Source organism: Hippichthys cyanospilos, chromosome 1 (assembly GCF_059441005.1).
Source record: "Hippichthys cyanospilos isolate Australia breed blue-spotted pipefish chromosome 1, RoL_Hcya_1.0, whole genome shotgun sequence".
In the NCBI taxonomy this organism is placed as follows: domain Eukaryota; kingdom Metazoa; phylum Chordata; class Actinopteri; order Syngnathiformes; family Syngnathidae; genus Hippichthys; species Hippichthys cyanospilos.
The window spans coordinates 5079814-5104193 of record NC_142369.1 but is presented as its reverse complement, the minus strand read 5'-3'; the positions used below and the strand labels follow the sequence as shown (position 1 = coordinate 5104193).

At 46.3% G+C, this 24380-nt stretch overlaps 1 protein-coding gene across 2 annotated transcripts; it reads left to right on the top strand.

Annotated features, from left to right (window-relative positions):
* The first annotated feature begins 124 nt into the window (after positions 1–124).
* Positions 125–23868, top strand: shroom4 (shroom family member 4). Of its 2 annotated transcripts, none has more exons than XM_088433192.1 (11): positions 125–331; positions 4850–5001; positions 9572–9715; positions 14578–16933; positions 17653–17711; positions 18057–18698; positions 19646–20146; positions 20207–20333; positions 20407–20679; positions 21400–21542; positions 23321–23868. In XM_088433192.1, the coding sequence occupies exons 1-11, from the start codon at positions 206–208 to the stop codon at positions 23469–23471; spliced, it is 4674 nt and encodes a 1557-aa protein (XP_088289318.1). In that variant the 5' UTR covers positions 125–205; the 3' UTR covers positions 23472–23868. The 2 variants fall into 2 exon arrangements, with proteins under 2 accessions (XP_088289318.1, XP_088289326.1); XM_088433200.1 differs by having other exon boundaries at positions 126–331; positions 18060–18698.
* Positions 23869–24380: the final 512 nt, after the last annotated feature.

The window sequence follows — 24380 nt, the reverse complement described above, 5'->3', positions numbered from 1 at the left end:
ATATTGCAGTCTGTTGTCTCGTTGCCATTGTGTAAATGTGGTGCCTGCGTGAAGGTGGGGCAGTGGGCGGGGCCGGAATGCCACTGTCCGAAGTTGAGGCCGAGTCCCTCCCACCGGCTCCGGCCCTGAGCCCAGTCCGAGCCGGCGGCCGGAGGAAGACCCATTTGCTCCGCGGGCGGGCGGGCGCCCATGGGGAAACGGCGACATGGACGAGACGGTCGAGCGGCTGCTCTCCTTCCAGCGCGTCCACGTGCAGCTGAGCGGCGGAGCGCCGTGGGGCTTCACGCTCAGGGGGGGCACCGAGCACGGGGAGCCGCTCGTCATCACCAGGGTGAGTCCGCCTCGTGCCTCCCTCCATCCGCAACTGGACAGCGCGGGGGGGGAGTTCGAAAACTCCAAAACTTTTTTTTTTTTTTACTTTCCATCTCTTATTTTCGTCATCAACGACTTATTATCAATCGATTAGATGGGGGTTACACGGCCGTGTTCCGAAACAAAACACGAATCGTACGAGAGGAAAACCAACAAACGCTTCGTCGGTTCGTTTCCAAAGTCAAAAGCAACAGAGACAAAAACACGTTCCGTCCGCTGCCATGGAGGATTTGGAGTCCCGTTTTTTTTTGGACGAGTCCAAAATAAAACAAAAGGCTCCGCGGATTTCTGCTGTTGGTCACGCGAGATTGACCTTTCCCCGGCCCTTCTTTTTTTTTCCATTCAAAAAGGACGCGTTCGGAGCACGTGAAAGCATCACGCTTCGGTCCATCTCGCTTACGTTGTTTGCTTGTCTTTCTGCTGACAAAACTCAAACGATGACTTTACAAGTTGCTTTCTCAACACATTGTTGTGATTTTTAGGGCAGGGATCCCCTCCAACTTTAGCATCGCTAGCACTGGCGCTAACCAACTTTTTGACTGTCTCGCCGCACAGGGTTTGGTCGCACACTTTTTCGGGGCGTTAAAAGCACAAGCATATTTACTGACGTATCGTGGGGCAATTTGCACACCGGAATTTCAAATGACTGACTCCAAAACGAGATCAGTGCTTCTTAGCCTATTTTCTGTGAAATGTCTTCCCTTAACCAGCGCAAAGCATTTTTGAGTTAAAAAAAATAAACACACGCCATCTGTGTCAGATTTATTCAACTATAGAACCTTTCGAACTTAATTTGTGTTGATCCACAAGAAAAAAAATCAAGATAAAGTGTCCTATTTTGGATCATAGAAAAGATATTTGTCCACAAAATACAATCAACAAAAAGTGTCAGACCTGTTCTTAAAAAGCAAATTTTATAAATGAATATCTGTCCGCAGAAAAATATCCAACGCAAAGCGTCCTCTTTTGGGATTTCCGTTGACAAAAATGAATCATTAACTTAATTTTTGATAATTTTTTTGTCCACAAAACCTGCGGACGTTAACTTGACAGGTAACGAGCGGTGGCACCGGACAAGTTGGGTCCAACCATTCTACTATGGGAGAGAATCTGGCTTTTTAAAAAGAATGAAATTGAATAACCGTTTGTTTTATGAACTTTGTTTGTTTGATTTAAAAATCTGGAGTACCCCTCGGAGTTCTTTTAAGTAACCCAAGGGTTACCCCAACCACCATTTGAGAACCGCAACTGTGGGTATTTATGGTAAAATGGACACAAGCCGCATCGCGAAGAACAGGAATGTTTGGAGTGCATTCAACGTTACGCTGGCGAGGCGTTCACTGACCGCTCACGATGGGGGAAAGACACTCAACTTTATACGCAACAAATATATAATTTCCAGATATGAACACAAGAAATGATAAAGACTTTTGCAAAAGATTGTTTTGTTTTGGTTTAATATTGTCGCCAAACTGTTTCATACGCGCTAACGTAGAAAATACCAGATTCTGACCCCAAAATTAAGTGCAAAACCATTTTGAAATTGCACAGATATCCAACCAATCAGGGCTTAGCTTATGCCAAATGACTTAACCGGTGAGGCGTGATTGGTTATTCCCCAAGCTAGTCCACAGCAAGTAGAAAAGTATCTTTTCAAAGCTATGTATCGGACATAAAAAATAATTTACAAATTAGTTGTAGATAAATATCGACTCTGCTACCAGAAAAGTGGACTATCTCTTTCAGAAAGTTATGCACAAGATATACATGATAAAACGGATGCTAGTTTTTGCACAAACTATGAATGTTAGGGTTTTTTTTTCTTTTAATCCGTATTCGTTCTGGTTCCGTGTGAGAGTCCACCAGTTATGTTCACACACAGCATTTTGTGTGTGTGTGTGTGTGTGTTAGTGTGTGCATGCGTGCATGTTTGGGTGGGTCTGGAATGTGTCTATCTGTGATCTGGAGCCGTCAGTGGGCGGGCTGGAGGGCGTCTGGACCCGACGAGCAGGAGTTCCGGTCCATTTGAGGCCTTTGCTTTTGTGCCACGTTTCAAAGCTGCACTACACGGTGTCCAAATGCCTCCAAGATCCATTTTCTTCCAAAATGACCACATCCACTGCAGCCGTCCCCAAAATGCATAAAAATCCGTTGCCAGTAATCAGGAAATTATTTATTGGTGTGATCACGAATTGTGTGACAATGTATTGTCTTGCATGCCTTGGCCACCAGGGGGCAGTGCAAGATATACTCTTTATTGAAATGTCACAGCTTCTCTAGCCTCATCAGTACAGCGCTAATATAGTCATTCTTATTTACCTAGCACAAAGAAAATGATAACGAGCTAAACACATATAAGGCAACGCTATATAGCACGCTTAAGATAAAAACTAACATTAGTTAGCATGTTATCTATAGATGGATGGATGGATGGATGGATAGATAGATCTAACAGCCTGTTAATACTCGATCTTGGCATAAGATGGATGGACGGATAGATAGATAATCAAACAAATTGTTTTATTTTTGACTCGAGGGCTGCAAGCAGCGGCCGCTAAACGGCGTGCGTGGGAGCTTTTTCTTTTTCCACATTTGCCCCCCTCCCCTTTCCCTCTTCCCGCCCGGATAAAGAAGGCCTTGTCTGAGCGAGGGAGTGAAGGGCGGAGGTCTGAGCGGCGCCGCTTCCTCTTCTTGTCCTGCCCGCTTTGGCCACTTTTGACTCCTCGGGTTGACTTTACCGGAGTTTTATTTCTAGTTGCTGCCGGTCTTAGTCCTGGTTTCAGGTTTCTCGCTGATAGGAGCACTCTAGGATGCGTAACCAGACAGGTGGACTTTTTTTTTTTTTTCAAATAAGCGCATTTAACAACTCCCAATGTTAAACACGGTTGATCAACATAGCGCCGCCTCCCTGTATTGAGGATCCAATCACATCACGTTCAGCGCGAGGCTTCTCGATGGCCACCTTATGACTCCATTGGCTAGTGCAACTTTATTAACTATATGGGCCCGTTCATATATGTCTTTGCACACGGCACAGAAGGCCCGCAACTCTGGATTGGAATGCCCTCAAATGCAGGCAGATTTCATACAGTCTGGCGACACCAGTCAGCTGAATTGTAATTGGCTAAAACCTCTCACTTAAAACTACAACACTGGAAGGAGCGTAACCAAGGGGATGTAATATGAAACCAAAAGAACAGAATATGGAGAATGATTTTATACACAACATATATTTAGTAAAAATAAATTGAAAATGAAATTGACTCTATTATAGTTTTTATAATGATTATTTTTTTATCATAGTTATGTTAATGGCAGGTTATGTTAGGCCAGCGGAGAAGGCCCTGAAGGCCCTCCGCTGAGATGTATATACTGTATACTGTATATGGATTTAGAGTAGTGAGGATAAGCAGCTAAAGAAAATGGATCACTCAATAATTTTATCCTTTGTTTAAACACTGACATCCCAAAGTGTCATCCCAAAATAGAACTAAAAGTAACTCAACAGTTTGCGTCACACTGAATGGCCACGTGTCGCTCTATTGGGCTTGCCCACCTTGGCTCCTTGAGACAGGTCTACTTCTCCCAGGTTCATCAGTGCGGCACTAATATTAGACATTCTACACAGTCTCTTAACACTTATTACAAGTAAATCGCTTGTGTACATGTGTCATCGCATGTACTTTGGATGATGCAAATTACACGCACAAGGATACACACACACACAGACAGACACGCACACGCTCACACACACTGTTGACAGACTTCCTCCAAGCGAGAAGTTGTCATTTTCTCGGCCTCGACCTCTCACTAATGGAAGGTTTCACTTGCTGTCTTTTTGCACTTTGGCACACACACACACACACACACACACACACACACACACACACACACACATGCACAGCTGCTCTTTATGGTTTGAGTACTGTGTGTGTTCATCCTGTCTGTCTGCGCACGCAAATACACACTGGCACTCGTCAGACTGCTGCTGATTGTTTGTGATGAAAGAGCCTCTTGTTAAATATACTTAGCTCTCAGTGCGCGTGTGTGTGTGAGTGTGTACGTGTGCGCATCAGGTGATTGCTGACAGCTTGTGGCCAATGTGGGATTTTCCAGATTTTTTTCCATGGCACGATCATGGCCAGTGGGCCACTATGCATGCACACACACACAAATGAAGTGACTTTAGCGCTTTGGAAGGGGAAAAAATAAATAAAGGGTGTGTCTGACTGGTGTGTGCATGTGTGTGTATATGTGTGTGTGTGTGTGTGTGTGGCAAGTGCACAGAGAAGCTCTTCTTGCATATGCGGCTTTCCCAAAAGTTGGACGTGACCTCAGCCAGTTTTGCACTGAGGAGGAATGCGGGTGTGACGATGCGGCCCGGTTGCCGTAGCAACCGCCGCCTCCCAAATGAGCGCTGAAGGCTAACGTTTTCTCTCTCTCTCTCGCTCTCCCTCTCTTTTGCGTGTGCGTCCAGCTGGAGGAGGGGGGCAAGGCGGCCCTGTGCGAGAAGCTGAAGGTGGGCGACGAGCTGATTAACATCAACGGCTCGGCGCTGTACGGCAGCCGGCAGGAGGCGCTCATCCTCATCAAGGGTTCCTATAGGAACCTCAAGTTGGCCGTCAGGAGGTAAGAGCCCCCCCCCCCTCACAAAAATCACATTTTTATATATATATATATATATATATATATATATATATATATATACACACAGTGATCCCTCCTACTTCGCGGTCTCAGATATCACGGTCTCAGTACTTAGCGTTTTTTCCAGGAAAAATAAAAAATATTTCAAAATAAAAAATCTTTTAAAAAATGTACAAAAAATGATAAAAGCAAAAAAGTTCATTATACAGTACTGTATGAATCAAATAAAGGAGTAATATTAGTTAATAACTGTGTTAAAAATTTTGGCCCGATACCAGCTGGACCTTTCAGTTTGTCCAAAGTGGCCCTAAATTGGGTTGTGTGTGTGTGTGTGTGTGTGTGTGTGTGTGTGTGTGTGTGTGTGGGGGGGGCAGAGGTCAAGCCCTGCCAAGACGCTTGCAACACAATAGGCTCGTCCCCCAAAACAACACTTCACATTCTTGGGATTCCTCAAGGCACCCCCACTCTCTCTCTCTCCGTCCCTCTCTCATTGTTTCTGTCTCTCTCTCTCTCGCTCTCCCACCCTTTCTTTGCAATTTCTTTCTTTCTCATCTTTCTCATTTTCCGTCCCTGTCTCTCTCTTTCTCTCTGTCCCTCTCTCATTGTCTCTGTCTCTTTTCCTTTCTGTCTCTCTCCGTGTCTCTCTATCCCTCTCTCCCTCTATTTCTGTCCCTGTCTCTCTCTCTCTCGCTCTCTCATTGTCTCTGCCACTTTCCCCCTCTCTCTAGCCCTGTCTCTCTCGCCCTCTATCTCTCGCTCTCCTGACCTCTCTTCCTCTCTGTCTGTCTCTCTCTTTCTGTTATCTCACTCACTCTTGCTCTCTGTCTCTCTCTCTCGCTCTCCCACCCTTTCTTTCCCATTTCTTTCTTTCTCATTTTCCGTCCGTCTCTCTTTCTCTCTGTCCCTCTCATCGTCTCTGTCTCTTTTCCTTTCTGTCTCTCTCCCTCTCTCTCTCTATTTCTGTCCCTGTCTCTCTCTCTCATTGTCTCTGTCGCTTTCCCCCTCTCTCTAGCTCTGTCTCTCTCTCGCCCTCTATCTCTCGCTCTCCTGACCTCTCTTCCTCTCTTTCTAGCTCTCTGTCTCTCACTTTCTCTCTCTCTCTTCCTCTCTCTCATTTGCTCTCCTTCCCTCTCTCTCATCCTCTCTCCAGGGAAGTTTTGTTTTTGTCATGTGAAGTATATAAAACAAGAATTTTCATTTTTTAAATTTATTTAAGAGCCAGGCACTTTGATTCACTTGTTTTTTATTTTTCTGTTTTAGACTAATCTGTAACATGCCGAAACGCTTTAAAAATAATTAGCAGTTGTTAAAAGTTGATTTAGATTGCTCTTTTTCTTCTGTTATTGTTAAAAAGAATACAACACTTCTACAATAGATATAGATAATATTTTTATTTATAGTCAGCAGTCAGCGCATCGGATGGGGGGCGGGGTTGAAAAGCTTTGTCTTTCCTTGGGGGGGTTGGCAAAATATAATCGAGAAGCACTCGTTTGGAGTGACATTTTTCTCTTTGGAGACCAACAGCACTTATAATGCTGTTGTTGTTTCTTTTTTTATTTATTTATTTTTTTTTGGGGGGGGGGGGGGTGGGCTGGAACAACTCAATGGTCATACGTTTTCCATTTACTTCAGTGGTCGTGGACAAAATTCAACTGGTTTCTCAAAGCGCCCCTGGATTTGTTCCATGGGATCATATTCATATTTTCACTTTGCAACTGGGGAGGGGGGGAGGGGGGGGTCCAATCAGATTTGAGCCTGGATGTGTTGCTACGCCACTCACAACCTGTAGTGCATGTCGCCTAAATGAGCCTAGTAATAGGACTGTTTTTTTTTTCTTAATCTTCTCATCAGTGCCTTGAGGCTTAACGACGTGATGATGAGCATGCACGCACGCACACGCACGCACACGCACGCACATACGGCGAGAAGCGTAAAGCAAACAAATGTGTCCCGATGGCCGCCAGCGACACAATGGTGCGCTGCTTTGGCCTTTCCCGCATGGCCCTTTGAAGGCACCTTACGGAATGCCAGGAATCCGTCAAGCAAGGAAATGGTTTGGGCCGCTAATGGCCTCTACTGCTTTTTTTTTTTTTTGCATGCACTTTTTCTTCCCAATTGCTTCTACCAGCGGAAATTTCCCCTGAAATTTTGACTCTAGCCGGGCGATCACAGACCGCTCACAATGTCGGAAATCTGAAACACAGTTACTCTCACGTACAACAAATATATAACTCACGGGTATGAACACAAGAAAAGATGAATCATTTACAAAAGATAAGATTTATTCTCTTTTGCTCTAGTTTTGACGTTGTCACCAAACTGTATCGATTTGTTTTAATTTCATTTTTTTTATATTCAATTGTGACAGTATTCATGACTTTTAAATATAGCAATCAATAATTAATCAATAATAATTAATATATTTTTAAAGATGGAATCATTTTAAAATGCTGTTTTTAATTAAATAAGTGACAGCAACCTGTTTGAGGATAATTGACCATATATATATATATATATATATATATATATATATATATATATATATATATATATATATAATTGCCAAATTATGGGCACCTCGTGGTCCAGTGCATGTCCGCCTCTCTGTAAGAGGGACCCAAATTCGAATCCACCTGGCTCCAGCCTTCCTGTGTGGAGTTTGCATGTTCTCCCTGAGCCTGTGTGGGTTCTCTCTGGGCACTTCTTCCCACACTCCAAAAACATGCATGGCAGATGAATCGGACATAAACATTAAATGAGGTCCTTAGGTGTGATTGGGTGCATGAATGGTTGTTTGTGTCTTTGTGAACTGCAATTGGCTGGCAACAAGTTCAGGGTTCCCTCCGCCTGCTGCCCGAAGTCAGCTGGGATAGGCACCAGCAAGCCTGCAAACCTTGTGAGGATAAGTGTCTCTAGAAAATGGATGGATGGATGTCCTCATATTGAATCTGTTGGTGCAGCTCAAGTGTTTTTCTTTCTTTCTTTTTTTTGTTTTGTTTACGCAATCATTTGCAAATGGAGTCCTTGGAAAATGTGCTTTCTCAAAGGGGTCCCTGACTCCTAAATGTTTGAGTATTCCTGCCTTAAGGGACAAGTTTGAAAACAAAAGGTGCAGCAGCACAGGCAGAAAGACCAAGTAGCAATCCCTTCAGGCAAGTAAAAATATGTCTTTGGGATTAAATGAGTCCTGCGGCGCACTTGCTCAGCCCCCCCCCCCTCGTACCTTTTGCTCCCCAATCCCAGCAAACAATACGTTTGTGCAACCCTTTTGCTATTCTTTATCTGGCCTGCGCAAACTTCCTGTGCGCCTGACTCACACATCCTGCAAAAATGGAAGCGGGGAAAGGGGGGGGGGGGGGGTGTTCAGGGTGGGGTGGGGGGAGTCAACTTTTCTCTCTCGGCAACAAGAAGGAGCTAGCCAAAGGATGGCGGGCCGTCGCGGGGATCCGAGCCGCGGCGTTCCCGCTTAGCCGGCCCAAGGAGGAGTCCGATCCGCCGATCCGCCCCGGGATCCGAGAGCCAAAGGCGGTCGGTCGACTTGACATTTGCCTCGGGTGGGTTTCGCTTCTTATCGTCTAGCGTCTGGCCGCTTATCTTTGTGCCCTCCAGTGTGTTTGCCCTTGGCGGGGACTGAATTTACTCTTCTTGCGGGGACCTTTTGGGGGCCCGTTTTGTGGAGCCCACAAGTTTAGACCTCTTTGAAAGTCAAGACTTGCTTTTCGAGTATAGCTTTGATTTGGATTTTGCTTGAGGTTAAGGTGCTGATTCTCAATTATTGTAATTCCCCAAAAGGGCAGTGATAAGACTGTATTTTTGTGTTTATTTCAAGCACTTTTTTCATGTGTGTGTCTTTTTTCTTTTTTGCTTCTTTTTTTGCATGCGTTTTATTGTTTGCGTGCGTTGTTTTTCTTGTCTCTTTCTTTCTTCCGTGGGTTTCATTTTTTGCATGCTCTTTTTATATTTTGTGCTTTTTTTCTAGTATGCATCTGTTTGGTAGAGGTTTTTTTTGTGCGATGACGTTTTTTTTTTTTTTGTAGCTTAGTTTTTGTTTGTGTGATTTGTACTTGAGGGCCACCAGATTTGGCGCTATCGCTGAGCTGTTGCCGCAATGTGCCAAAAACCGTCAGAGTCCTTCGTCAGCCAAAATCCAAAACTATGGAACCTCCACTAAAGTATTTTCATTCTGTTTGCATCCAATTCTTCATTTAGGTCTCACTTTGTTCCAATAGTTGGGGGGGGGGGGCATACTGTATATTCCAGACTTCCTGCTTTGTTCTAGATGTGCAAGAATGACGGCGTTTGTACTGTTTCCACTTTAGCCCAAACAATCACAAAGCCTTTCCTTTCCGTCATGGTGCCAACATCCGCCCCATTTTTTTTTTTTAATTCCTCCAAGGGCGGGGGTCATGGTGCAATTTCCTGTCTTGACCAGCAGAATTTTCTCGATCACCTTTCACAAGTCAGCGTCGCGTCGCGTGCGTCGAGGTTCTGTCAACGCACCGGTCAGCCTTTTGCCGCCCTTTAACCTCCGCCTCCTCGCTTGTCTGGGCAGGCGCAGCGTCCCGTGCATCAGGCCTCCCTCCTGGCTTCCCGTGGAACTGCCCCCTCCCTCTACGCCCCCCCCGGCCCCCGCCCCGCCTGCCATGCGGCTCCACCCCTGCGCCTGCACTCTCACCTGGAACAGCGGCGACAACAGGTAAGCCCCTCCCACCCATCCCACGTGACACTTGAATTCCGAGAATTTCGAGAATGCCGCTGCGTTAACACTCGACAAAATTCGAAAATACCTCCTTGAATTAAGTCAGTGAATCACAAAATGGCTATGTCAAAAAATATTTAATGTAGTTTTTTTCTTCAGTAAAAAATAAATGATTAAAAAAAAAACGCTGCTTCACATAAATGGGATTTGCCTGAAAAAAAAAACCTTCACAAAATTAGAAAATTGCTCCTTAAATTCAGTGAATCACAAAATGGCTATGTAAAGAAATATTTAATATAGTTTTTTTTTCTTCAGTAAAAAATAAATGATTAAAAAAAAATGCTGCTTCAAGTAAATGGGATTTGCCTGAAAAAAAAAAAAAACCTTCACAAAATTAGAAAATTGTTCCTCAAATGAAGTCAATGATTCACAAAACTGTTATGCAAAAAACATTTACTGCAATATTTTTATTGTTTAGTTGAAAAAAAATGCTGATTCAGATCCCCGGGATTAGCGTGCGGAAAAAAAAGCCTCAAAATTTAAAATTGAATATATTATTTTTTGTTCATTTAAAAATAAATTAAAAAAAACGCTGCTTCAGGTGAATGGGATTTGCCTGAAAAAAGCTTAATAAAATTTAAAAAATGCTCCTCAAATTAAGTCAATGATTTACAAAACTACTATGCAAAAGGCATATTTTTATCATTTAGTTAGAAAAAAATAAACGTCCCTGGGATTTGTGTGTGTGTGTGTGTGTGTGTGTGTGTGTGTCTGTGTGGGGAGGGGCTCTTAAAATAAAAAAATGCTCTCTAAATTAAGACGATTCACAAAAAGCCGATGCAAAAATATTTACGGCAATATTTTTATTGTTAGATATAAAAAAAAATGCTGGTTCAGGTGCCTGGAATTAGCCTGAAAAAAAAAGCTTCTTAAAATTAGAATATCGCTCTTCAAATTAAGTCAATGATTCACATAACTGCTATGCAAAAAACATTCACTGTCATTTTTTGATTGGGTGCGTGATCGCTCGTCGTTGTCTGTGTGCCCTGCGATTCGCTGTCAACTTTTTCAGGGTCTCTGAAGTCAGCTGGGATAGGCACCAGCAAGCCTGCGACCCGCATAAGGAAAAGCGGTTCTAGAAAACTGATGGAATGGATGGATGGAGGCTTTAAGACACAGGTGTCAAAGTCAGGGCCTGTGGGCCGTATGGGGCCCGCCACCTCATTTAATGTGGCCCGCCTAATGCTAATTTTAACTTCAAGTTTATGGCTAAAGTATCAAATTTGCGATTTCTCTTCAACTTTCACACATTTTGGGGCAAACAACAGTTTTTTTTTTGTAGCAATACCTCTTTTGAACAGTCTTTAGCGGCCTCTGATGTCAGAAAGTGCAAATGCGTGACTCCATTCTTCCCATTTATTTGAGCACAGTTAAATTAAGGTCGTTGCGGCCCTCCAACTGAAATGATTAACGACTATGTGGCACATAACAAAAATGAGTTTGATACCCCTGCTTTAAGCGTGCGCCCTCTTGTGGAAAAACATAGCAATAACAGGTAGCTTGACTGATAAAGTATGCTTTGTTCCCTGCCAGATTGAACCCCCATAACGGGCCTCTTCTGACCTGCGTGCCATATGTTTGACACCCTTGCATTTTTTTTCCACATCTAATTCAATACAATGGGCTGCACCGTTCAGCTCTGGCGGACATCATCATGTTTTAATCGCACGCAGGAAAGCTCCGGTTCTATTGCTAACGGCCTGTGTCAACACGACCCCCCCCCCCCCACCCCCACCCCCACCCAATTGTTCCAGTGGGGCCGCATGGAGCGGCCCTTGCGCGTCAGTCTGACGCGTGTTGAACGTTTGCTGGGGGGGGGGGGGGCTTCGTGTTTGCTTAGTCGGCGCGACCCGTGAGGTCAGTCATGCGGACGTGTTTCTGGTTAGCATCTCCAAAAAGCGTTCAAAAACTCGTTGGATTTTTGGAGAATAAATAAATACCGTAATTCCCCAAATATATGACGTGCCTGTCATATAAGAAGGTATCAATCTCAAAACTATTGCATAACAAAAGCATCTTTTGCAAAAGTCATCATATTTTCTCATGTTCATATCTGTAAGTTATATACCGCAACCACCATATAAGTCACACCTGTGTATGAGACATACCTGTAATTATGGGGTCAAATCCCGTTATTTTCTATGTTAGTGAGGTGGAATTCTCACCAACACTTTGGCAAGAATGTCAAAACTAAAGCAAAGCAAAATAATCTTTTGCAAGAGTCTTCATATTTTCTTGTGTTCATATCCGTAAATTATATACCGTAACTCCCCAAATATGTCACACGTGTGTATGAGACGTACCCTTAATTTTGGGGCCAAATTCCATTATTTTCTGTTAGCTTGTATAAGGCGCACCAAGATTTTGGCCCCAATGTCAAAAGTATAGCAAAACAAAATAATCTTTTGCAAAAGTCGTCATATTTTCTTGTGTTCATATCCGTAAGTTATATACTCCCCCAAATATGTCACACCTGTATGTGAGACATACCCTTAATTATGGGGTTAAATTACGTATTTTCTATGTTAGTTTGGATACGACACACCGACACTTTGGCCCTAATGTCGAAAGTATAGCAAAACAAAATAATCTTTTGCAAAAGTCGTCATATTTTCTTGTGTTCACATCCGTGCGTTATATACCGTAACTCTCCAAATATAATACACAGCCGTGTAAAAGATGCACCCTTAATTTTGGGGTCAAATTCCGGTATTTTCCGTTACCTTCCTTTACCAAACCTTTGGCCCCAATGTCAAAAGTATAGCAGAACGAAAGAATCTTTTGCAAAACTCTTCATGTTTTCTTGTGTTCATATCCGTAAATTATATACCGTAACAACCCCAAACATAAGTCACACTTGTATATGAGACGTCGCCTGAATAATGGGGACAAATTTCATTATTTTCCTTGTTAGCGTGCATAAGATGCACCGACACTTTGGCAACAATGTCAAAAGTATAGCAAGACAAAATAATCTTTTGCAAAACTCTTCATATTGTGTTGGTATCAGTAATTTATTTACTGTGACTCCCCAAATATAAGACGCAACTGTGTCTTGACATGGCCTGAATTTTCGGGTCCAATTCAGGTCTTTTCTGTTAACGTGTAAAAAAATAGATAAATCAGTGGAAAATCTTTGAGAAGCACTAGGCTAACTGAAGAGAAATGATTGGCTGTCATTACATTACCAAATGGAACGTGAAGGTATGTCCAAACTTCTGGCCCGTCCTGTAGCTTCCAGACCAACGGGGGTCCACGTCCCCCTGTCCATTTCCACTCCAACTTGACTATGTCCTCTCCTTTTGTGTGTTTTGTGCGTTGACTCATTCTTTGTGGTATAATAGCGGAAACGGGAAATAGTCTGAGGGAAACGGAAACTTGACTGAGTCACGGTGTAAAATGAGCCCGGGTTTGCTGGGAATCCGTTTCGCACCTTTTTTCGAGCGGAGTTTACCATGCGCTTAGAGGCTTGCATGTCTCTGCCAGTCGACTCCCAGGACGTGCGGACAAAAAGAGGAAGGGGTCCAATCGAGACGAGCGGCTTGCTGGGATTGATTAGCTTAGGCGCTCGCACGTAGGGCGCCACGCCTCGCTGGCCGGGAGTGACGGCCATTTCCTTTCCCGCGTTTGCTGGCTTCCCGGGTCAAACCGGGCCTTCCCTTTCATCCGCGATGGCTGTGTCATCTCACTGCCGCTTTTACCTGATGTTCCAATGCGCAGGTGTCCAACTCAAGGCCCGGGTGCCAGATGGGGCCCTCCGCAGCATTTGATGAGGCCCGCCAAATTCTCATTTGACTTCAAGTTTCTGGCTTCGATACCAAACTTGCAAGTTGGCTCCTTTTCTCTCTTTCCTTTCATACTTCATCCCTTCACATTCCTTCCTGTCCCTTCCTTCCTTCCTTCCTTTCTTCCTTTCCCTCCACTTCCTTCATTCCTTTACATTCCTTCCGCCTTCATTTCTTCCTACCGCCATCTCCTCTACCTTGCTTTTCCACCCTTCTTTCCTTCCTTTCTACCTTCCTTCATGTCTTTTGTCATTCTTTCTCTTTTTCTCTCCATTCCTTTGTATTCCTCCCTTCCTTTTTCTCCTTGTACCTCCTTCCTTCCTTCCCTTCTTCCCCTTCCTTCATTCACATTCCTTCCTGCTATATTTATTCCTTCCTTTTTTCTTTCCTTGCTTGCCTCATATCCATTCCTTGCTTTTTTCCTTCCTTCCTTCTTTTTTCCTTCCTTTCCTTTTCTCTCCCTTCCTTCACATCCCATCCTTCCTTTTTTCTCTCCTTCCTTCCTTCCTTCCTTCCTTCCTTCCTTCCTTCCTTCCTTCCCTTTTCTCTCCTTCCTTCCTTCCCTCCCTTCTTCCTTCCTTCCAAATTCGGTATGAAAAAACAAGCATTGTCTATTGAACACTTTTTACCGGCTTCTGATCTCAAAACATAGGTAAGAGTTTGACAAACACACTCAAAAATAAATTGCAGCCCTCTGAAAGAAGGTATAACTACACTGTGGCCCACCATAAAAGCGACTTCCACCCCCTGCTCTAATACATTTGCGATGTGTTGAAAAGGCCTATGAATAGGCTTGTGCATGTTTCAATAAAAGGAAATGTGTTTGAGGGGCAAGGGGCGGACTAAAACAAATACGGTAATTCCCCAAATATGAGACAGCTTTTTTTTTCTCATGGGTGCGTTCTATAAGCAGTAACTTGATCCATTAGCATGTCAAATAGCATGGTCCAACAATAAGAAGACGCATATAGATTTTATTTTTCCAAATTCTTCTTCCTTCTCTATCTCTTGCAGTGACTTGCCCTCACCGTGGGGTCCGCTGCGCAGAGCGTACTCGTCCACCGATCGGAGCAGCTCCCTGGGCTCCATGGAGAGTTTGGACGCGGCCACGTCCACCACGCAGCCTTTTTCCGACCCGCACCATTCGCCCGTGGACCTGCAGCTCTTGGACGGCAAGAGAGATTCCGCCTACAGTTCCTTCTCCGCCGGATCCAACATGTCCGACTACGCCGGCGTGTCGCTCGGGCCCGCTGACGTGCGCCCCGCCGACGGCTTCCACCAAAGCCCGGTACCGGCTCGTCCCGGCTCCGCCCGGGCAGAAGCGCAGCTGGTCGGCCTCAAGTTCGGTTCTTTGAGCAGACCCCGGCAGAAGTCCGCGGAGCTCAAAGAGAGGCCCTCCTCCTGTTCCTATGAGGAGGACAGCAGGGCAAGGGACTTTGAGCCCCTAAGAAATGGTCAGTACAGGATCCAAGCCGGTCCCACTCAGTCCCCGAACGGCGAGGAAGGTTTCAAGCAACCAAGCTGCCCTCATCTTCCAAGCAAACGTTGTGCCTCCGCTCCGACGGCTATTTCCTGTGAGGAAAACGGGCCTTCTCCAAACGATGGACCGGGGATTCAGAACGGCTTCCTTCAAGTAGAAGAAGACGGCCAAACTGGACGCTTTGAATGCTTCTATAGTCCAGAGGAAGGATTTGCGTATGACGCGAGGGATGCCGGTCCCGCTCCATTAACGCCACTTGCCTCATTAGAACTTGATGACGAGTCTGAAATTACTCTTCAGTGGCAACAAGACTCCAAAGAGACACAGGTTCAGTGTATGGAGTTCAACTCCTCGCCAGAACCTTACAGTCAGTCGTATGCCTCAGATCCAGATTGCAGCCGCTGGTCTCCAGCATCTCAGGACCCAAAGGAGAGCCAAGAACCATCAAACAGCCGTCGCCTGGAGCTGCAAAACCCATGGGGCCAAATGTGCTGTTCCATTGCTGAATCTGCGTTCTCGGAGGAAGCTCAGCCTTGGGAGGCTCACCAGCCTTGGGGACGCTCCGTGAGCGCACCCGAGGACACGGCCGGACCAACCGCACAGCATGGACTGGGTCCGGAACAAATCCTGGCAGGAGATTTCCAGCCTCTTAGCGCAGCTGCAAGTGTGGACACTTTACTGGATGAGCAAAGGCCAGAAGAGAGGAGCAGTCCAAACAAATTGAAGGAAGACGACGGCGTCATCGAAGCCGACGCCAAAAAGCCTAACTCGTGGAAGAACCGTCGGCGAAACCGGCGCCGGAGCGAACGCTTTGCAACCAACCTCCGAAACGAGATTCAGAGGAAGAAGGCCCAACTTCAGAAGAGCGCGGGCCCAGGAGGATTGCCCTCCTGCGGGGAAGTCGTGCAGGAAGAGGACGGCGCCAAACTCCATGAGGACTCAGAAGGCCGCGACGGAGGAGGAGCCAAAGTCCTATTTGCCCCAAGTTTTGGCTCCGGCTCACCGGAAGAGAACGCAATAATTTCGGTCCATAAAAACGGTGCAGATTCTCTGTCCACAACTGCAGCTGTTCAAATTGTGGACACCTGCGTTCCCAATTTTGGCGTCGGCGTCCGAGTCGTGGAGGAGCCCGCCCCCGCGGGCAAAGCTCGTCGCTGGCGTTGGACCCCCGAGAGCAAGCTCCAACCGGAACCCGAACCCAGCCGACTCTACGGCCTGCTGGGCATCTGCCATTCGAGGCACGGCGTTTGCGCCTTCACCTCGGCTTGCGCCCCGGCTTGCTCTGGCTCCGCCTCCTCTTCCCAAATCGGCGAGTCTGACATCCTTCCCTTTGCCGATAGGAGGAAGTTCTTCGAGGAGACCAGCAAGTCCGTGGCCGGGGTCTTCGGCCCTTCGGGCGGCAAGTCCCAAGAAGCGGAAAGGGGTCAACGGAGGTATTCCTATCAGGTTGGGCTTGAACAGGACAAGCGCCTGCTACCAAACACGGTAGAAGACAGGAGGCCGTCAGTATGCGCCGACCCAGGCCAAGCGAAGGCGACGGGGCACGAACAGGATCGGGAGGGGAGTCCTCAGGATACAAAGCGGGACGTGACATTGCAAGAAATGCATATACAGGAAAGGGAAGTTCAAATGCTCAGGGAGAATGAACGACCGGAACGGCTGAGACGCCGAGAAAGGCAACGCCACTTGGAGAGGGACTCAGCTGAGACCAAGGACCACCAAAAGGAACCGGAGCATGAGATGGCAAGACAAAGGAAGGAGTTTGATCGCGACTCTGTCGGGATTCCCAGAGACGACCTCGATCCGAGCCGAAGGCCGGCTTCTGCTTTTTACCCGCTCAAGCAAGCTTCGCAGACCGCCTTGGCGTCCGGGAGCCACGCCCACGCACAGGTACGTGGACCCTCCTTTATTCTGCGGCCAGCATGTCTGTCCCCATGCAACTTTTGCATTTCGATAAAAACACCGAAACTAGGGTCTTACGCCCGTCCCTCAAACTAAGCACTTTCGCGTCGCTGTTTCCTGTGTGAATCTTTCTTTTTGCGGCTTTGGAGTCACTAAATTGAGAATTAGGTGCCCGCCCACGTTTCCAAATGGTTTTGGAACCGCACTTGCGAATCGATTTGAAGACTATTCATTTTGAAGACTTTTGCATTAGGGGAATCCCGGCTAAGATGATCATCTAAGTCTTTGAAAGGCTTGCAAATGCCATAAATTGGCGGAGAGTGCCCCCCCCCCCCCCCCCCCCCCCCCCCCGTGGCTTTGGGGTGTCACCACAAAAATTTGTATTGCACCCCGCTCGCAAGTTGCCGTTGAACGAATTCAAGCAAAAATCGTGGGAAATGCATGATAAAACATAGGATTTCAATATGTCCAAAATGGGACAATATTTCCAATTTTGAATGGCAGTAAACAAGCCCAACATGGGTGAAATTTGACACCTATAGGGTGGCGCTCAAAATAAATGTGTGATTATCACATTTTTTTTTTTTGCAAAAACAAAATGGGGAAAAAATAAATAAACAGAAAGCCAAAGCACGTGTGGCTTTTTTGTGGTTCTCCGTAGCAGACGGCTTCTTTTGTGCTGTGACCATGTTTGCGTTTCCTCGCAGTTTCTCGGCCGACCAGACGAAATGTGCAAGGTGAAACGGACGCACAGCCTGACGGACAGGTGAGTCATCAAGACGTAATACTCATTTCAGCCAAGTACCCCAACTGTCTTATACATAGAAAGCTACCATAGAAAATACCAGAATTTGACCCCACAGTTATATTTGGGGAATTACAGTAATTTGCTCTTAATTTAAAAAGAAAATTGTAGTTTCAGTCACCAACCCAAGTTGCTTTGAAGTCTCATCCAATTCGATTTTCCGATACGTACCGTAAGCCTGTTAAACTTTCTTGTAGGCCCTAAAGGGCCCCCCCTGGGGTACTGGTCCTTCATATTTGACAATGGCAAGAGTATGGTGGGGTACTTGGACATTTGCACTCATCCTTTTCTATTTCCTCGCCAAAGCAGAGACTACGCCGGGTGGAAACGGGAGAACCGGCCTCCGTACGGCACTGGCCCGCATCGTCAGCCTTCCCACCCGGCGTCGGGCGACAGAAACACATTGCCCCCCCTCGCGCAGGGGGGGCGCACCGTGTCGGAGAGCGATCTCCGCTCGGACGGCGGGCCACGCCGGTCGCCGTGGCAATTCGCCGCCGCCGGCCAGATGCTGAGCGAAGCGGAGGAACAGGTGGATGGCACCGAGGACCCGCCGACCAGGGAGAGGAAGAAGCCGCCCCCGAGGCCGCCCCCGCCCGACTGGGAGCAGTTCCGACGCAGGCGCTCGTCCCACCACGCGCTCTTGGCCCTCGCTCCTCCACAGGACCCCGCCACGGCCCCGGGCTCCTCGCCCGCTCATTGGACCTCGGGACCATCCAGGCAAAGGTCCTACAGCCTCCCGCCGCAGAGGCTGGAAGCGGCGGAGAGCTGCCCGCGCTGCAGCTGCCACCTGCCTCAAAACCAGGAAGCCGCCTCGGCCCGCGGACCGTCCGGCCCCGAGGGCCTTCAGTTTCCCATGGCCCCGCCCAGTCCCATGTTCTCCAGGCAGACCTTCAGACCTGTGGACCCCGCACACTCTGATCAGAACCCAAGGCAGGCGCCTTACAACAGGTCAGCCACAATCATCTTTTTGCTTGCTGCCGCTCTGTGTGTTCTTTTGGGACCGTTTTGTTTGGTGCTGGCCAAAGATTCTTCTCATGTGCCAGATTTGAGATAGTTACCAGAACTTATAGTTTGTTTTGTTTCTGTTGTTTTCAAACTTGCAAGTTGTCTTCTTTCCTCTCCTTCCTTCCTTTCTTCCTTGCTTCCTTCTTTCCTTACTTTCTTCCTTCACCTATCTTCAGTCCTTCTTTTTCTCCTTTTTCCATTTCTTTTTGTCCTTCACATTCCTTCCTTCCTTCCTTCCTTCCTTCCTTCCTTCTTTCCTTACTTTCTTCCTTCACCTATCTTCAGTCCTTCTTTTTGTCCTTTTCCCTTCTTTCTGTCCTTCACATTCCTTCCTTCCTTCCTTCTTTCCTTCCTTTCTTCCTTCACCTATCTTCAGTCCTTCTTTTTGTCCATTTTCCCTTCTTTCTGTCCTTCACATTCCTTCCTTCCTTCCTTCTTTCCTTACTTTCTTCCTTCACCTATCTTCAGTCCTTCTTTTTGTCCTTTTTCCCTTCTTTCTGTCCTTCACATTCCTTCCTTCCTTCCTTCTTTCCTTACTTTCTTCCTTCACCTATCTTCAGTCCTTCTTTTTGTCCTTTTTCCCCTTCTTTCTGTCCTTCACATTCCTTCCTTCCTTCCCTCTTTCCTTACTTTCTTCCTTCACCTATCTTCAGTCCTACTTTTTCTTCTTTTCTCCCCTTTTTTCCGTCCTCCACATTACATTCAGATGTCAAAAAAGTCATTTTTTTTCTTTTTGACTGAATCGACCTTTAACCGGGAAGGACTTCTACTGTGTAAAATGTGGTAAATAGAACGTCCAAGCCAAAGATTTGGACGCAACATGTTCAACTTCCTGAATAAGTCCATCCTCTGAATTTGCATGTGAATCTTTTCATCTGGTTTGTCTCCAGTGGATCTGAGGCAGCCAGCAAAAGGTGGAATTCTCAGCAACCGCCATCCGGACGCGGAGCTGACTGGAAGAGAACCCCGTCTCCCGGAATTCAAAAGGAATACACGTTTCCACCAAACGGACACCTCGTTGGCGTTTTACTCACCTGCCCTTTTTCGGCAAAGCTCTCCGAAGCGGGAACCGGATCGGAGACGACCCTCAGCCCGAGCCCCGCCGATCCCGAACTGGATGTCCCGTTAGAGACGGACATCGACGACTTCCAGGAAGACGAGGGACTTCCTGCGGAGGATGAGACACTGAGCGGCGAGCTCGCTTGCTTGGCCTTGCCGGCCACCGTCCTGGAGACGGACCTCGACAACGTACCCGAGCCGCGGGCCCGTCCGCCGGCCGAGGTCCGGGCGGGGCGCGGGTGGCCGGATGAGGAGCCGGAGAGCGGCGGGGAAGGGCCGAGCTCGGACCAGCTCCTTCCCAACCCCGAGCGCAACGGTGACAGCTTAGAAAGGTAAGCTGCAAATTTTGCCTGCGTGACGAGAAGAATTGATCGGGATCCCCCTTTCGTCAGGCGGTCCGGCGCCAGCTCCAGCTGCTCCTCCTATTACAGCACGTCGGCGGCCAAGGCTCAGCTCCTGTCCCAGATGAAAGACTGGAGCGACAAAGAGCGGGAACAGGACGACGAGCTCACCTACAAGGTTAGGTGGCCCGTCCGCGTCCTCCTGCCGCCCGCCCGGGGCCCCCCGTCCTCATTGGTCTCCCCGCCCACAGAGACAGCTAATGGAGAGCCTGCGCAAAAAACTGGGCGTGCTGCGGGAAGCCCAGCGCGGGCTTCAGGATGACGTGCGGGCCAACGCGCAGCTGGGTGCGGAGGTGGAGGGCGCGGTGGTGGGCGCCTGCAAGCCCAACGAGGTGGACAAGTTCCGAATGTTGGTGGGCGACCTGGACAAGGTGGTCAGTCTGCTGCAGTCGCTGTCGGGGCGTCTGCTCAGGGTTGACACGGCGCTGGACATGCTCAATCCCGAAAGCCATGACGACGAGCGGGTAAATAGCTTTCCCAAATATTTCAGACGCCGACATTGTTTTTTGTTTGCTTGTTTTAAAGCAGGGGGTTCAAATTCATTTTTACGGTGGGCCACATTGGAGTTATACTTTCCGTCCGAGGGCCGGAATAATTGTTCAAGTGTGTTTCTCACACACTCACCTATGTTTTGAGATGAGAGGCAGGTCCAAAAATGTCCAAAGGTGAGATTGGGAGCAATAAAATTGTTTTTTTTTCTCCCATTTTGTTTTTTAAGTTTGGAAAGAAGGAGAGAAAAAAGGAAGGAAGGTGAGAAAAGGAGAGGGTAAGGAAGGAAGAGCGGGGAAGGAAACAGTGAAATAAGGAGAGAAAAGGAAAGAAAAAAGTAAGGAAAGACTGTGAAGGAAGGAAGGGGAGAAAAGGAGAGAAAGAAGGAACCAAGAAATGTTAAGGAAGAAAGGACGGGTAGAAAGGAAAGGGCAGGGAAGGGAGGAAAGAAGAAGTAAAGGATGAAGGAATGTGAAGGAATGCAAGATGGGGAAGAAAGGAAGGTGGAAGAAGGGAAGGGAGGAAACAGCGAACAAATGAAGAAGGGAGGTGGGAAAGGAAGGAAGGGAGGAGTGAAAGGAGAGAAGCCAAGGAAGGAAGGAGAGAAATTTGGACTGGAAAAAAATGTGAAGGAAAGAAAGAAGGACACAAATTGTGTTTTTGTTTTGAAGCACAGTCCAATTTTTCCTTTCTAGTTGTCCTTGCTGGAGAAGAAGCGTCAGCTGATGAGGCAGCTGGCCGAAGCCCGTGACTTGAAGGAGCACGTGGACCGCAGGGAGCAGGCCGTCGCCCGCGTTCTGGCCCGATGCCTCTCTCCGGAGCGGCACCGAGACTACAGGTATCCGTAGCCGTGACGCAAACACAAATATGGATGAACGCCTCTTATTACAAAACAATTCAGGTTACAAAAAAAATACTGTCTCTGGTTATATGGAGTGAGATGGCTGGAGAAAAGACGGATATTGATTTTCCTACAATATATGGATTTGGAGTCACAAGCCTGTCAGTCCAACTCCATCAAATAATGGCGGCAAGCTTCTGTAACAGCTAGCGACCTCTGCTGGCAGAAACAAGCACTTCAATTGCTTGGAAAAAAAAAAGCTTTTCCTGTGAATTGCATATGCAAACACTGAAGTGGAATCCTATCACCAAATCAAGATGAATCAACTACAAACAAAGATTTGGATATTATTTATTGTTGTGGTTCCGTAGCAGTGAAGTGGGGTTTTCAAATTAGGGTCGTACACACCCGGCTTGTTAAAAACGCAAATATTCTTCCCAAAATTTCATCCAAAATATCTTTTTGACAGTCATCTTCTTTCATACAGCTAGTGGATGCATAACACAAGCCCAGCTACGACTGCAGCTTCTATTCTATGCGCCTTATAATGTGATGCGCCCTATATGTGAACATCGTTTGAACATTAGGCCATTGATTGAAGGTGCGCCCTAAAATCCGGTGTGCCATATAGTGAAGACAATACAGTAATAACATTTGACTGGCTTATCTGATTGTTTTGTTGACATCTCCATCTAGTGCAGGGGTTTGAATCAGATGTGTCAAGAAAAGAAACCTGGAAAAGATGTAGGACAGCGGCCCTCGAGGACCAACTTAGGACACCCCTGATCTAGTGGATACAAGCCCAGGCACTACTGTAGCTTCTATTCTATAACCTTATAATGCAATGCTGACAATATATGAAAACACTTAAAAAAATAATAATAACAACACTTTATAGTGCGGAAAATCCGGTAATAAAGTTTGAATGACTTACCTGAAAGTTTTGAAGCCATTCTCTTTAGTGTAAAATACAGGGGCTGGATAATGCAAACTCAGCCACTACTGTTGTCTGCATTATCTGCGCCTAATAATGTGGTGCACCCTCTATATGAAAACAATTTAAAAATAGGCCATTAACTGAAGGCGGGCCTTGTAATCTGGTGCGTTTTACAGAGCAGGAAAAAACGATAATAAAGTTTGACTGACTTATCTGATTGTTTTGTTGCCAGTCTCTTTAGCACAATCTAGTGGGTGCATAACGTAAGCCCAGCCACTACTATAGCTTCTAATCTATGCGCCTTATCACGTGGTGTGCCCTCTATATGAAAATACCTTTAAAACGGGCCATTTGTTGAAATTGCGCTTTATAATCTGAGCGCATTATAGAGCGGAAACTACAGTAATAACGTTTGACTGACTTATCTGATTGTTTTGTTGACATTCCTTGAGCGCAGCTCCATCCAGTGGATGCTTAACGCTAGTCCAGCCACCACTGTAGCTTCTATTCTATGCACCTTAAAATGCGGTACGCCTTATATATGAAAACGGTTTGAGAACAGGACATTCTTTGAAGGTGGATCTTATAATCCGCTGCGTCATTTGGTGTGGAAAATATGGCAATTCCTTACCTTAGGTTCTTAAGTACTAAGATAATTACTTTAGATAGTAAAAGTACAAGGCATTTGGTGCAAGAAAGGACGCCGTTGCTAATCGGGTTAAGGTAACACGGCAATTTAAGCGTTGTCCCTAAATGGGACAAAAAGCCAGATCATGAAGCAGCTCGTGTTGAAAGGCGCGTCCACAAAAAGTCAATAGCCACCTTGTGTCCCCCGCAGCCACTTTGTGAAGATGAAGGCCGCCCTGCTGGTGGAGCACAAGCAGCTGGAGGACAAAATCCGGCTGGGGGAGGAGCAGCTCAGGGGGCTGAGGGAGAGTCTGGGTCTGGGTCCGGGCTTGGGGATGTCCCTTGGATACGGACTTTACTGAAGCAAAAACATTCAAGAGGGACGCCCGAGTTATGAGAGAGGGTGACAAAAGAGCGTCCTCTCACCACCAAAGAAAAAAAAAGGCCTTACTTTTTTTTTTTTTTTCTCAAGTGCATTTGATGGCTTGTCACTGACTTTGCAGAGTTTGACACTTTGCTCACAAAAATGTAGAGAAGAGCCTCTTGTTTATAATGTAGACATTTTGTGTATATAGTGGATTGGCAAATGCTTAGTTAAGGAAAGGAGCTGCTGTCTTAGTCATGATGTCCATTTTTACTTTGTTCTAAATCCACTGTCCTTTTTTTCCATTCATTTTTGAGTTTATTTCATTTGTTTTGCATCCAAAGCGAAATATGACTTGATGTCCTGGTCATTCTTTATTAAATGTTGTTCTGCTATTCGGATGTGTCTTCATTCTCTTGGTAGACACATGAGATCCCTTTCACACATGAGATGAATGATCCCGCAAGTTGAACTTTCTTTCTTTTAAAGTTTTGTTTCCAAAACTTATTTGTGCCTGGTTCCAGCAATATTGTGCCTTCAACACAGGCTGAACATACCTGCATATTTAGAAACAAGATTGTTCGAATATTGCACCAGCACAACAGTAAAACGCCTCGTGACATCCAGTCGTGCAGTGGTTGTTAATGTGGGGTTCCGGGGCCCTCAGGCATCTGTGAAATAATTTGGGGTATTAATGGGGATAATATATATGATATATATATATATATATATATATTTTTTTTTTTTTTTTTTGGGATTATTTTGAGCGTGGAAGTTTACTTAAGTTTAGTTTGGGGTCATGCGAAGTGCTTCCTGTGTCATTACATTGCTAAAGCGAGGACGACATGATAACAAAGCTAGTGACAGACTCGACAGTCCAAAGTGTTATGTTACATATGTTTTTTTT